Below are 14,016 nucleotides of genomic sequence, written 5' to 3' on the forward strand. Positions count from 1 at the left end.
GTGGAGCAAGCATATGCACATGTTAGGAGGGAAGCTCTTCGTCAGGCAGTGATGACAGACAACTCCAATGAATTATCTGGAGCAGTTCTTGCATCTAAGGGTCTCAAATTACATAGCAGTAAGATCCTTTCTCAATCCAAACATAAAGAATCATTTAATGGCACTAAGTGCTCTCATTGTGGAGGTGACAAACATACTAGCGAGACCTGTTTTAAGCTTCATGGATATCCAGACTGGTGGACAGATTTTCAGGCTCGAAAGCGTCGCGATACAACTGATAGCAACCCGGGAAAAGTTGCAGTAGCTACTGTCGAAACCCATCTTTCCCTCATTCCAAAATCAAGTTCCCACACCACTGAAGGTAATGTTCTGATTTGCTCTAATCATGATGATGACTCTAATGCATGGATACTTGATTCCGGAGCTACCGATCATATGACGTTCGATGCTGCTGATTTTTCTGAACGTTCAACCCCTCGGCGCTCAAGTATTGCCAACGCAAATGGTGGTTTATCGGCGGTAACAGGGGCTGGAACTGTGATGTTATCACCAACCCTTTCGCTTTCAAATACACTACTTGTTCCATCTCTATCTCATAAGTTGTTGTCTGTGAGTCAAGTTACAAAAGAATTGAACTGTGTTGTGCTGATTTATCCATTTTTTTGTTTCCTTCAGGATATTCTCACGAAGGAGATCATTGGGCGTGGTACTAAGAGAGGGGGGACTTTACTATATGGAGGATTTTAGTGTAGGCCGAGCGCATCACATGCATTATCCAAGAAACAATAAAATGGAGCAAGTCTTACTTTGGCATCGCCGATTAGGCCATCCTTCGTTTGGCTACCTGAAACATGTGTTCCCAAGCTTATTTTCAGATACATCTTTGTTGAACTTCAAATGTGAAGCTTGTATTTTAGCCAAGAGTCATCGAGTTACTTTTCCATCAAGTATGAATAAAAGTAATGCTCCATTTGCTTTAATCCATTCTGATGTATGGGGTCCATCCCCAAAATCTTCTATCTCTGGTTATCGGTGGTTTGTGATATTTGTTGATGATTGCACTCGAATGACTTGGATTTATTTGTTGAAACAAAAAAAATGAAGTGATACACATATTTCAACAATTCCATAAAATGATTCAAACTCAATATTCAAATAAAATTAAGATCCTTCGCTCTGATAATGGTGGGGAGTTTGTAAATCATCAATTCCATGAGTATTTCAAAAAACACGGATTTATTCACGAAACCACGTGTCCACAAACCCCAAAACAAAATGGTGTTGCAGAACGAAAAAATAGCCATATTCTTGAAACTGCCCGTGCTCTTTTACATGGAGCACATGTGCCTCACCACCATTGGACTGACTCTGTTACTACAGCAGTATATCTCATCAATCGGATGCCATCGAAGGTCCTTGAATTTAAAACTCCGTTGCAGACCTTGTCCACATTTGTACCGCTACCTACAATACAAATGATGCCACCTCGAGTCTTTGGGTGTGTTGCGTTTGTTCACCTACATAAAAACCAGCGTACAAAGCTTGATTCGTGTGCCATTCACTGCCTGTTTTTGGGATATGGTGTACACCAAAAAGGGTATCGTTGTTATGACCCTATTACTCGACGCATTTATGTAACTATGGATGTTACATTCTTGGAATTTGACCATTTCTACTCATCTGTATCACCCAATTCTTCTCTTCAGGGGGAGACACCAGAAGAAGAGTCGAATTGGTCGACATTTGACTGGTTCAAAGATATTGATATACCTTCAACTGAAGTTTTTGGTGATTCTTGTCAAACTCAAACAGACCATATGAGTCCTGAAGTTGAAGTATCGGAATTCCCCCCTCTCCAGTACTCAACGATCTATCTCCTGAGAATATCATTGAGGTAAACTCTCATATATCTCATAATAATAATAATGGTGATATCTCTGTTAGCTATGAATTACCTCACAGGCATAATCGGGGAAAACCACCGAAGCGTTACTCTCCTGAAGAAGAGGATCATAGATCAAGGTATCCAATTGCTAATTATGTCTCTATGAAGGACTTGTCTGAACCCCTTAAGAAATTTGCAAATGAGTTGTCTTCATACAGTGTACCTAGCAACGTTGAAGAGGCCATTGAAGACCCTAGATGGGTTCAAGCTATGAATGAAGAAATTGAGGCATTAAACAAGAATGCGACATGGACTCTTGTCCCTTTACCAAAAGGAAAGAAACCAGTAGGGTGTAAGTGGGTTTTCTCTATCAAGTACAAAGCTGATGGGTCTATTGAAAGGTACAAAGCAAGATTAGTGGCTAAAGGCTTTACACAAACATATGGCGTAGACTATCAAGAAACTTTTTCACCTGTTGCCAAGTTGAGCACTGTCAGAGTTCTTTTATCTCTTGCAGTAAATCTGGATTGGCCATTGCATCAGTTAGACGTGAAAAATGCATTTCTCCATGGGCACTTGAAAGAAGAAATATATATGGATATCCCTCCGGGATACATGACAAATTATGAGACTAAGGTGGTGTGTAAATTGCAACGCAGTTTGTACGGCTTAAAGCAATCTCCTAGAGCGTGGTTTGGGAGATTGAACCTGGCAATGAAAAAATATGGCTTCCAACAAAGCAACGCGGATCATACGTTGTTTCTGAAACATCGTCAAGGTAAGGTCACAACTTTGATTGTGCATGTAGATGATATGATTATTACAGGAGATGACTCTGAGGAAATAGCAAAACTTCAAAAACAACTTGCAACCGAATTTGAGATGAAAAATCTAGGTGGGCTCAAATATTTTCTAGGTATTGAAGTTGCTAGGTCGAAGAAAGGCATCTTTTTATCTCAACAAAAATATATCCTAGATCTTTTATCAGAAGTTGGGCTACTAGACTGTAAACCTGTAGATACTCCAATTGTCCAGAACCACCAACTTGGAGAATATCCAGACCAAATGCCAACAAACAAAGGAAGGTACCAGAGATTGGTTGGCAAACTTATTTACTTATCTCATACACGACCTGATATAGCGTATGCGGTAAGTGTAGTAAGTCAATTTATGCACAACCCGAGTAAAGATCACATGGAAGCGGTAATTCGAATCATGCGGTACTTGAAGTCCTCGCCTGGAAAAGGCTTGATGTTCACAAAGAATAATCATGTACAAGTTGAAGGTTATACAGACGCTGACTGGGCAGGAGATATCACCAACAGAAAATCTACCTCAGGCTATTTTACCTTTGTTGGAGGAAACTTGGTTACATGGAAAAGTAAGAAACAAAAGGTTGTAGCATTATCAAGTGTTGAAGCAGAGTTTCGAGGGATGCCTAAAGGTCTTTGTGAGCTTCTTTGGCTTCGAAGATTGTTAATTGAAATTTGCTTTGCTCCGAACAATGCGATGGTCGGACAAAACACGTGGAAATAGATCGACACTTCATTAAGCAAAATTTGGAGACCAAGATAATTCAATTTCCGTTTGTTAAATCTGAAGATCAATTAGCAGATATACTCACAAAAGGTGTATGTAGCAGAGACTTCTACAACGCACTTGACAAGTTGGCCATTCGAGATCTCTATGCACCAACTTGAGGGGGGGTGTTGGCATTAGCTGTCAACAAGATTTTATGAACTATAATAGGAATATAGTTATTAATTGTTAATTACCATGATTTAGCTATAATTATTATGATTTAGCTATAATTAGAAATAAGTTTTTTGTGTATATAAATATAATCTATTCCCTCCTTGTAATATACGATAGAAATAATATGAAAGTTTTATATCAGTTTAACAATTCTAACAGTGATTCCACGTAATTAAAAATAATTTTTAAATCATAATCATTACTTTTAACATATATAAAAATGAAGAGGACCATACAAATCCAAAGTTTAATATTTTATAATAGAGAATCAATAATTTAAAATACTAAATTATGAGAATCAAAAGTATATTTATCAAGTGTATTATGATTTCCACGCAAAAGAAAAATGCTCAATTCTAAAAGTTGGTTATGTGTGGTACGTATGAAATACTTGTTTCTTCTTCGAGAATCTTTTTAAAAGAATATGCGGAAGAAATTTTTGTAATACAAATATAAAAATTATATCAATAATCAATTTTACTCTTATATTAAGTATATTAATAATTTGTTTCACATATATCTCATTAGGAAAATGATGATTTTATGAAACAATTGTATCCAAGAAACACAAAAATACATTTTGACCATTGATTTACACAATTGCCTATCCATGATTTTTACCAAATGCATAAGTAACCGTTTATAATCTCTTGTCTTCTCATAACCTAAATTTAGGTTGAAATCAAAGTATTGTAATTGTATCTCTGTGTGTCTAATATGATCACACATGGTGTATATTTATATGCAAATAGGGAATATACAATAGGAAATAATATCAATTATAGTTATGACTAATTGAATATCAATCAATACTAATTGATTGATAACATATTCTTAACACTCCCCCTCAAGCCGGATCGTATATATTGTATGATCCGAGCTTGTTACAAATATAATTCACTCGAGAACCCTTGAGAGACTTGGTAAACATATCAGCCAATTGATCTTCAGATTTGACAAATTCCGTGGTTATTTCTCCCGACAGTACCTTGTCTCTTACATAGTGACAATCTATTTCTATATGCTTGGTCCGTTCATGGAAAACCGGATTGGACGCAATGTGGAGTGCCGCTTGATTGTCGCATATGAGTTTTGTGTTCTGAAGGTCACCGAACCTAAGTTCTGAGAGCAAATTCTTAAGCCAAGCAAGTTCTTTTGAGGCTGATGCCATAGCCCGATATTCAGCTTCAGCACTAGATAATGCAACTGTGTTTTGTTTCTTGCTTCTCCATGAGATCATATTTCCTCCAATAAGAACACAATATCCAGAAGTGGATCTCCTATCCGACGGTGATCCTGCCCAATCTGCATCTGAGTAACAAGTGATTTTAGCATCACCCTTATCTTCATATAATAGGCCTTTTCCTGGTGCATTCTTTATATATCTGAGAATCCGAATAACGGCATTCCAATGAGTATCACAAGGAGCATTAAGGAATTGACTCACAATACTCACTGCAAAAGTAATATCCGGTCTGGTGACGGTAAGATAATTGAGTCTACCCACTAAACGTCGATATCTTCCCGGGTCTTTCAACAACTCCCCCTGACCCGGAAGAAGCTTGACATTGGGATCCATAGGAGTATCAATCGGACGACAGTCAAGCATACCAGTTTCAGTTAGGATGTCTAATGCATACTTACGTTGGTTAATTGCAATGCCTGATGAGGACTGTGCAACCTCAATACCTAAGAAGTATCTGAGTGGACCCAAATCTTTTGTCTGAAAGTTTTTGAAAAGATGAGTTTTGAGTCGCTGAATACCGTCTGTATCGTCTCCAGTGATAACAATGTCATCAACATAAACCACAAGAAAGATGTGTTGTCCGTTGGAAGAGTGAAGGAAGAAAACAGAATGATCTGCTTCACATCTAGTCATACCAAACTGTATCAAGGCAGAGCTGAAGCGACCAAACCAAGCACGTGGAGATTGTTTTAGCCCATAAAGAGATCGATTGAGCCGACAAACAAATCTTGAATTACCAGGAATAGTAAAACCTGGAGGTTGATCCATATACACTTCCTCCTCCAATTCTCCGTGTAAGAATGCATTTTTAATATCCAACTGATGAAGCGACCAATGATTAATAGCAGCCAATGCAAGGAAGAGACGGACTGAACTAATCTTGGCCACTGGAGAAAAGGTGTCACCATAATCAAGGCCAAATATTTGTGTGTATCCCTTGGCTACCAAACGAGCTTTAAAACGATCAATCTGACCATCTGGTCCAATTTTCACTGTATAAACCCATCGACAGCCCACTGTAGTTTTGTCTGGAGGTAAAGGAACAATGTCCCAAGTGTTATTTGAATGCAATGCAGTCATTTCTTCCACCATCGCCTGACGCCAATTGGGATCAGTCATAGCTTCACCTGTAGACTTAGGAATAGACACAGAATCCAAAGCAGACACAAAAGAAACATAGGAAGTAGATAGACGGTCATAATTTAAAGCACAAACATATTTAGGATTTGGATTATGAGATCGAATACCTTTTCGTAATGCTATTGGAAGGTCAAGTTCAGGTGACGTAGCTGGAGGAACAATTGGAGTAGGAGATGGTGCTGGTGGATCAATATCATCTCTAACTGCCGATGGACGCGTTGTGCGTCGCTGATATACCTGCAAAGGAGGTTTAATGGGTGTGGGGATGACAGAAGGGATATCTTGATCATCTAAATTACAAATCTCCTGGGAGGACGAAGAGGCAGAGAAAAAAGGAGAACCTTCAAAAAATGTTACATCGGAAGAGACAATATACCGTTGAAGTTGAGGACAAAAACAACGATATCCCTTTTGTATACGTGAGTAGCCTAGAAAAATACATTTGAGAGATTTAGCGGAAAGTTTGTCTTTACCTGGATTAAGATCATGAACAAAGCATGTGCAACCAAACACACGAAGGGGAATGGGGTAGAGATCGTGTTCCGGATTCAAGATAGAGTATGGAATCTGATCTTGAAGGACCGAGGAAGGCATTCGGTTGATAAGGTGACATGCGGTGAGGAGAGCATCACCCCAAAAACGAGAGGGTACATTGTGGTGAAGAAGAAGAGTCCGTGCAATTTCAACTAAATGACGATTCTTCCGTTCAGCAACACCGTTCTGTTGTGGTGTATGAGCACATGATGATTGGTGAATAATTCCCTGTAATGTTAAAAAAGATTGAAACTGGGATGACATATATTCACGAGCATTATCTGTGCGTAAAATTTTAATGGTAGTATTAAACTGATTTTTAATTTCAGCATAAAACTCTTGGAATATACGGAAAACATCTGAACGATTTTTCATTAGAAATAACCAAGTGCATCGTGAGTAATCGTCGATGAACGTTACAAAGTAATAGTATCCTAAAGTAGACTTCACACGACTAGGACCCCAAATATCAGAGTGAACTAAAGCAAAAGGTGATGCAACACTTTTATTTACTCGTTGACAATAAGTACTACGAGTATGTTTGCCTAATTGACAGGACTGACACTCAAAAGAAGAAAGCTTAGAAAGACTAGGAACTAAAAGACGCATTTTATTTTGACTAGGGTGACCCAAACGTTGATGTGTGAGTTCTTGAGAAGCAATAGAAGCACAGGCCACCGGTGGAGAAAGATGATATAATCCTCCAGCTTCACTCCCTGCTCCAATCGTCCGTCCTGTACGTCGATCCTGGATATGAACAGAATTAGCATTAAAAAGAACTGAACAATCAAGAGTACGAATAAGCTTGTGAACAGATATTAGATTAAAGGGACAACCAGGAATGTAAAGGACAGACTCTAAAGACAAGTTTGGAAGTGGATGTGCCTGACCAAGGCCTTGAACTTTGGCTTTAGAACCATCCGCCACAGTGACAGAAGGCAAAGAATCAGAATAAGACAAATGAGATAAAAGAGATTTATTACCAGTCATATGATCAGATGCCCCAGAGTCAAGGACCCAAGGACCAAGTGAAGATGTAGAGACAAAAGCTACAGGATTACCCGACTGAGCAACAACGGCAGATGATGATTGTTGATGGGCTGCTTTGTATTGGAGGAAATCATTGTAATCAGCGGCGGGAATAGTGACATCTTTAGTGATATCCGGTTGAGCAACAGCAGCGATCCGTGGTTGTCGTTGTTGTTCTCTTGCCTTTGTACGACAATCGGCTTCAATGTGACCGTAACGATTGCAATAGTTACAACGAATACTTTGACGTCTACCTCGTCCACCGGTTCGTCCACCACGACCGTGATAGTGGGAAGCAAGAGCAGATGATTCAGTGGGAGAGGAAGTAGGGACCGGTCCAAAAGCATGAGGTGTAGCCAAGCGTAACAATTGTTCACTAACTGCTTCATAGTTAGGAACGTTGGTACCTGATAAAATCTGATTCCGAACGGAATCAAGTTCAGATGGCAGTCCAGCAAGTGCCATGACCATGAAATACTTACTTTGTTGTTCAGCATAAGTTGTTGCATCTTTTGTAAAGGGCATTAAGGTTGTGAAATTTGCCTTTAACGCGTCAAGCTGAGTCAGATAGCCTTGCATATCCATATTCTCCAATTTCAAAGAGCGGAGTTTGGTGATGACACTGTAAAGATTATGGACATCATTTGAGAAGACTTTCTTGGCCTTTTCCCAAACCTCGTAGCAAGTGGTATAGGCTTGGTACTGTGCTTGGAGATTAGTTGCTATGGAAAACCATAACACAGTGCATAGAGAAGCATCGGTTTGTTTCCACTTATTGCGTTTGGCGGCGAGAATAGTATCGGCTTTTGTAGTTAAGTGATCCTCATATCCCTGACCGTGAAACCACATCTTGACAGCACCAGCCCATATGTTGTAGTTGGCTGTTCCGGTCAGTTTCTCACACGGAATAAGTGGAATTTTAGTGAACATGATGGAATCGGTATCTCCCATGATATTTGATGGCTCGGAACGAAAAACCGAGAGCAGATCTGGAAAAACGGCGACGGCTGGGGGCAGCGGATGCGCGGCTGATTGTCCGGCGCGTGAGATTCACGTGCGATGAAGGAGAGACGTGTGCGGATGCGTGCGGCGGCGGAAGGCAGTGAATCTGGCCGATCTGTAGGAGACGATTCCGGCGTATAGGAATCTCGCCGAAAAGTCGACAGGAGCGGCGGAGACGGCGGCGGCGCTGTGGGTGGCCGGAAAGAAAAAGAGAAAAAAAATTTTATTTTTATTTTGTGGAAGACAGTAGGTCAACCAGCTCTAGATACCATATTGTAATTGTATCTCTGTGTGTCTAATATGATCACACATGGTGTATATTTATATGCAAATAGGGAATATACAATAGGAAATAATATCAATTATAGTTATGACTAATTGAATATCAATCAATACTAATTGATTGATAACATATTCTTAACACAAAGAAAATTAGCCCGAAGCATTATAGATCTAGTTTGATTAAAAAGAATGGCCAAAATTAACTACACTTCCCAAATAACACAAATCCAGAACATAAAGTTATGGCAACACACCTACATGAAATGACACCATCAACGAAAACACGTTCTTGCAAAAGAATCAGAATAATATCATACATTACAAAAAGCCAAACTGCTACCACCCAGTCTAGCCTCTAGGATGGTCGCAAAAGGCAAAAATTTCTATAAGAAAAACACAAGTACAATACAAAGCCAAAATTGTTGCTTGTGAACAAAAGGATAAATAAATAAATAAAATCATCATAGGTATAATACTTAGTCTTCTTCCCTATCCATGAACGCATTGGAGATACAAAAAAAAAATTAAAACACCCACAAACATCATGAATATCACATTGAAATCTGATCATCCATCTAACATTTTTCTATATATTGAAACGAGATGTAAAACAGATTGAACAATTACTACAATATCCTAAAGAAACTTAGTTTTAACTAGAGTACTTGAAACATAATGAGCTCAAACACTAGTTGAAAGTACTTTGGGAGACAGATACATGAGGAACAAACTGCAGATCACATGGCAGTATAAAATCAATCGATTACTATTTAAGGCAATCTATGAAGCATCGGTTGCTCCACTCTATTCTGCGGTGCAATCACGCTACAAAAAGAACTCGGTAGAAGTTATATCAATTGATTGATCTTTTACTTGGGTTAACAGTAAGAACCTCAATCGATCTTCACGGATGAGAACAAGTAGTGCACAAAGTAGAATGACATGAGGAAACCGATGGTGCCGGTCGACAACATGATTGCAATTGCCATGAGTAGTGAATAACCTAGGTAAAGGGTAGCTGAGACAGGTCCACTCAAGCTCTGCAGGTCAAAAACCAAGTAGTTGATGGAGTACAAGAAGACATATAGGGCAACAGAACCTGATGCGTAGAATGCCTTCCACCACCAACGCCAATCTTCCACACACAGATGCATATATGTGAGGACCACCGATACTTCAGCACAAACAACAATCAGCAATAGAAGAACAACCAACAGGAATCCAAACACGTAATAGAACCTCCCAAGCCAGATACTGGAAAGGATAAAGAAAAGCTCAATGAAGAGGGTTCCAAATGGAAGAGTTCCAGCACCAAGAACAAGAAGCCATGATGGATATTTCCGTGCAGGAATTTCCCTTGGAATCTGATTGGTCCGTACAGGAAATTCGATTGGCTCTCCTTTTGTCCCCATAAACCCGCCAATGAGGGTAAGAGGTACTGAAATACAGAACCAGAGGAAGAAGAGCTCAAAATACAAGGAAATGGGTATAGCACCAGTACTGTTGCTGTTCCATAGAATAAAATTGAGTACTGTGAGGATAATGAAAGCAATGCCAGGAAAAAAACATGCAGCGGACCAAGAAATTGATCTCCACCCTTCTGGTGTTCCCTTAATGGTCCTCCAAAGACGTACGCTGACATAACCAGCAGCAATTCCCAGGATAAGATATAAAATGATCATCCCTGTTAGTAGCATTCCTCGGGATGCTGGAGACATGAAACCAAGTGCTGCAAAAACAATAGTGACAGCAGCCATTCCAAGAATCTGAACCCCGTCTCCAACCATCACACAGAGAAGCTTTGAGCAATCAGGCTCCCTAAATACATCACCCACAACAAGTTTCCACCCAGAAAGCTCCTCGTTCATCTGAGCTTGTGCCTCTTTGTCCAATTCCTCATATCTTGTCAAATCCCTTCTGACAGTTCTTAAGAAAATGACAAAAACAATGCCAGCTAGGAAAAAAATAACCATCAGGGAATTTAGGATTGAAAACCAATGAACTCGAGAACCCTCCATCTTCAAATAAGCATCCCAACGTGATGGCCATCTTATATCACTTTTCACAAATTCAACCTCGTATGTGAATGATACCCTTTCTTGCTCTTTTATTGTCTGATACTTGTCAAGGTCATTTGGGCAGCTTACAGAAGAGATGTTATCATACATTTTGTGCTTTGTCATGGCTTCAGGGTCATATTTAATACTACAAGGAACAACATGAAAACCAACTATTTCATACCCAGATGCTTTCTTTTTGTCAGCTTCAGAAATAATGCCCAAACCTTCCTCCCCGGTCCCAATAATTTCAACCCCTCTTCCTTCATATTCGTGAACCAATACAGTGAATTTCAAGTGGTTAATGATGTAATCTACACTTCCATCAGTTGGAGTGTACCCAACAGGAAATCCAGTCCACTGGATTTTAACCCCATTTTGGCTAGTATACCTCATAACTGGTAAGTTGTCAAGGATCATATTCACTTGATACAGATTACGAGTTCGTTGTTTGAGTAGCTTTACTTCATGCTCATTTAATGGTGATGTTGTGCAGAGGTATATAGTCTCATTTACATTCATTCGAAATCGGTATGGTGAGTTATCAATCTGATCTCCCATAAGAAGTTCTCCAAGATTCTCAGCACTTTTCTTTATCCCGCCAGGGGGCTGGCAGTACGGGAGGCTGTAATAAGAGAAAGGAAGCTCGGTTTCAATTGAAGTCAGCGAATTGACTTTGGCATTTATATATTCTCCATTGGAATAAGTATGCATGTAGCTTCCAGGAAGATAAAAACCATTGCCAACCTCAGCAAAGACAATGAAAGAAAATAAAACCCAGTAGATGAAGGGTTTTCTCAGAGTTGGTAACTCCATTTCCTTGAACGTAGGACAACAGCAGATGTGGAAAAGTTTTCTGTGAATCTAGGCTTACTCCAACAGTGATATCAAATCTACATAAGAGCAAAAATCACAACATCAGCTGCCATAGCAGTTTTTAAACAATAAAAAATAATAAGTAAATAATCAACTTATTCCTTGAAATATATACTGCTCATATTAGTCCTCAAATCCCCCTATTGTATATTATTTCAGTCAAATTAGTCTTCACATTGGGTATTATATTATCGATATTTAGCATATTCTGTGTTATTAACGGACCAATATAAACTAATATGAACAATGCTGGTAGCATTTAGAGTTTTAAGATTTAACATGAACAGCAGTGCGTTCAATACCAAATCTCCATAACAGTAAAAATCAACATTAAAAGCCAAAGCTCATTTTTATTAAAAATAAACATATAAATGGGTCTTTGATCGAACGGGTGGCAAGTTAAATTGCATGACTCGCTGTATAGTATTAGATAATTATATATATAATATATGATACTACTATATTCTCAAAATTATAGTGTAGCATAGTGGCTGAATATCCAAGCCCACACAAACGTAACCGTAAACGACTTTTTATGTCTTTTACATACAAGATCCACCGAGCACAACAAACATACCACCCCTTCTATTTTTTAACAAGTGTATTTCTCCGTCTTTTTTTCCCTTTTGCATCTCCTTCCCACGAAGCACTTTCTCCTCCTCCTCCTCCTCCTCAATATGTGCACGACTAATCTTCTCTGTGCGTTAAATTGTTTGACTACGGCAGAGCTTTGGTGCAAGGAGCATGACAAGATGATATCACAATGAATGTTTCTTTTTTCACCTGTCAGACCTTCTAGGACGGTTCTAACTGGTTTTACAGCTTAACCCACCGGGTTGATGACGATGACGTAATCATGGTTTTAAAAAACAGCCGCGGTCACATTAAGGATTTCGTGATTTTGTTCGATCCGATGATTGTGGTCGTCGCGGTGTGAATTAATCACAATTTGTTCTTTAACATATAAAATGGTGCCGATACAGTTTTGTCGCGCACGTGGACGTATTCATAGATCAAATGGATTCAAACAACTGGCTCAGTTATAATGACACTATACAGCGTCATTCAAATTACTTCCTAACCAATTGAATATAAACTTAAAAGTCCAATTTTGTCAATACCTTGGGCGCTGTCTCTAGCATTAAATGCACTTTCAAATACCAAATTCATAGACCATTAGCATAGCATATTTGTCATCATTCAAAAACTAATCCTAAAGACATTGCAGTTTTAGGGATTAACTTGACTAATTGCATACAAAAACAAAACTCCCAAAGTACAACATCGAAGGTTTCAAATCAGATCTATTTGTCCTAATGCACAAGTGAAATAAGAACAAAACAGATCAACTAGAAAAAGAAGAAAAAAAAACTGAAACAGATCCTCAGTAAACCAAATTAGGATACCCTACTCACATCGAATAATAGCATAATCAGTACCGGAAACAGCACCACAAACGGTAACCACGAAAAACCAAAGGAAAAACTACCCAGTATAAACAATACCCAGAGTAACAAATCAATGAAAAAGAAAGCATGAGATCAAGACACGGCGTCATTTCAACCTAAAGGAGACACATGAATAATTTGAGAGAGACTCACCGTGGGTTTTTCGCGATAAATCCAATGGAAAGGAAGTGAGAGATAGATCGATCGAAACTCAACTCAATGCCAAAGATGATGATTTTGTAGTTTTGGGTGGGAGAAAGCAAGAAAGGAACCAAGAGAGGAAGATCGGGAATCTGAAATGCGTTGGTCTGAATGAGCATTCACCAAATGGCATTGGATTGAGTTTTTTTCTTCTTCAAAGATCGGGTTGGGTTGATATGGTATGGGCTAAGTTCGCTGAGATTTTAATTTGCCACCCCCTTATTAAATCTGACACCCCATATTTTTAAATTGTTAAAATTGTCTTTGATGGAGAACGAAATTTTTGTACGAAATTTTTCTTTGAAATTTTTTATAGGAAAAAACGAAATTTCCGGTATAAACAAAATTTATGATGGTGTATTATAAATTTCTAATATATTAGAAATTTTAAAATTTCCGGTAAGTTTTAATTAATTTCAGAAATTTAAAATTTACCATTTGATATCAGAAATTTTAACCAAAGTGAAATTTTCGGTAGTAGTATTTGTTTGAAATTTTAAACGCTTGAGATTTTACCGATAATTTTGGATGATTATGATTGCGTCGTGTTGTCCAGATTAA

General features: G+C 38.6%; 1 protein-coding gene across 1 annotated transcript; it reads right to left on the minus strand.

The window, feature by feature from the left end:
* Positions 1-9,397: 9,397 nt before the first annotated feature.
* Positions 9,398-13,648, minus strand: LOC127083344 (transmembrane 9 superfamily member 12). Its single transcript, XM_051023653.1, has 2 exons — positions 13,408-13,648; positions 9,398-11,823 (listed from the first exon to the last, which is right to left on the minus strand). Exon 2 carries the CDS (start codon positions 11,744-11,746, stop codon positions 9,767-9,769), a length of 1,980 nt encoding a protein of 659 aa, XP_050879610.1. The 5' UTR covers positions 11,747-11,823; positions 13,408-13,648; the 3' UTR covers positions 9,398-9,766.
* Between the last annotated feature and the right edge of the window lie 368 nt (positions 13,649-14,016).

This window comes from Lathyrus oleraceus, chromosome 5, assembly GCF_024323335.1.
Source record: "Lathyrus oleraceus cultivar Zhongwan6 chromosome 5, CAAS_Psat_ZW6_1.0, whole genome shotgun sequence".
Taxonomy (NCBI): Eukaryota; Viridiplantae; Streptophyta; class Magnoliopsida; order Fabales; family Fabaceae; genus Lathyrus; species Lathyrus oleraceus.

Excerpts from the sequence above, each read along its gene's own strand:
- LOC127083344 (XM_051023653.1), bottom strand. The coding sequence starts at position 11,746 with ATGGAGTTACCAACTCTGAGAAAACCCTTCATCTACTGGGTTTTATTT.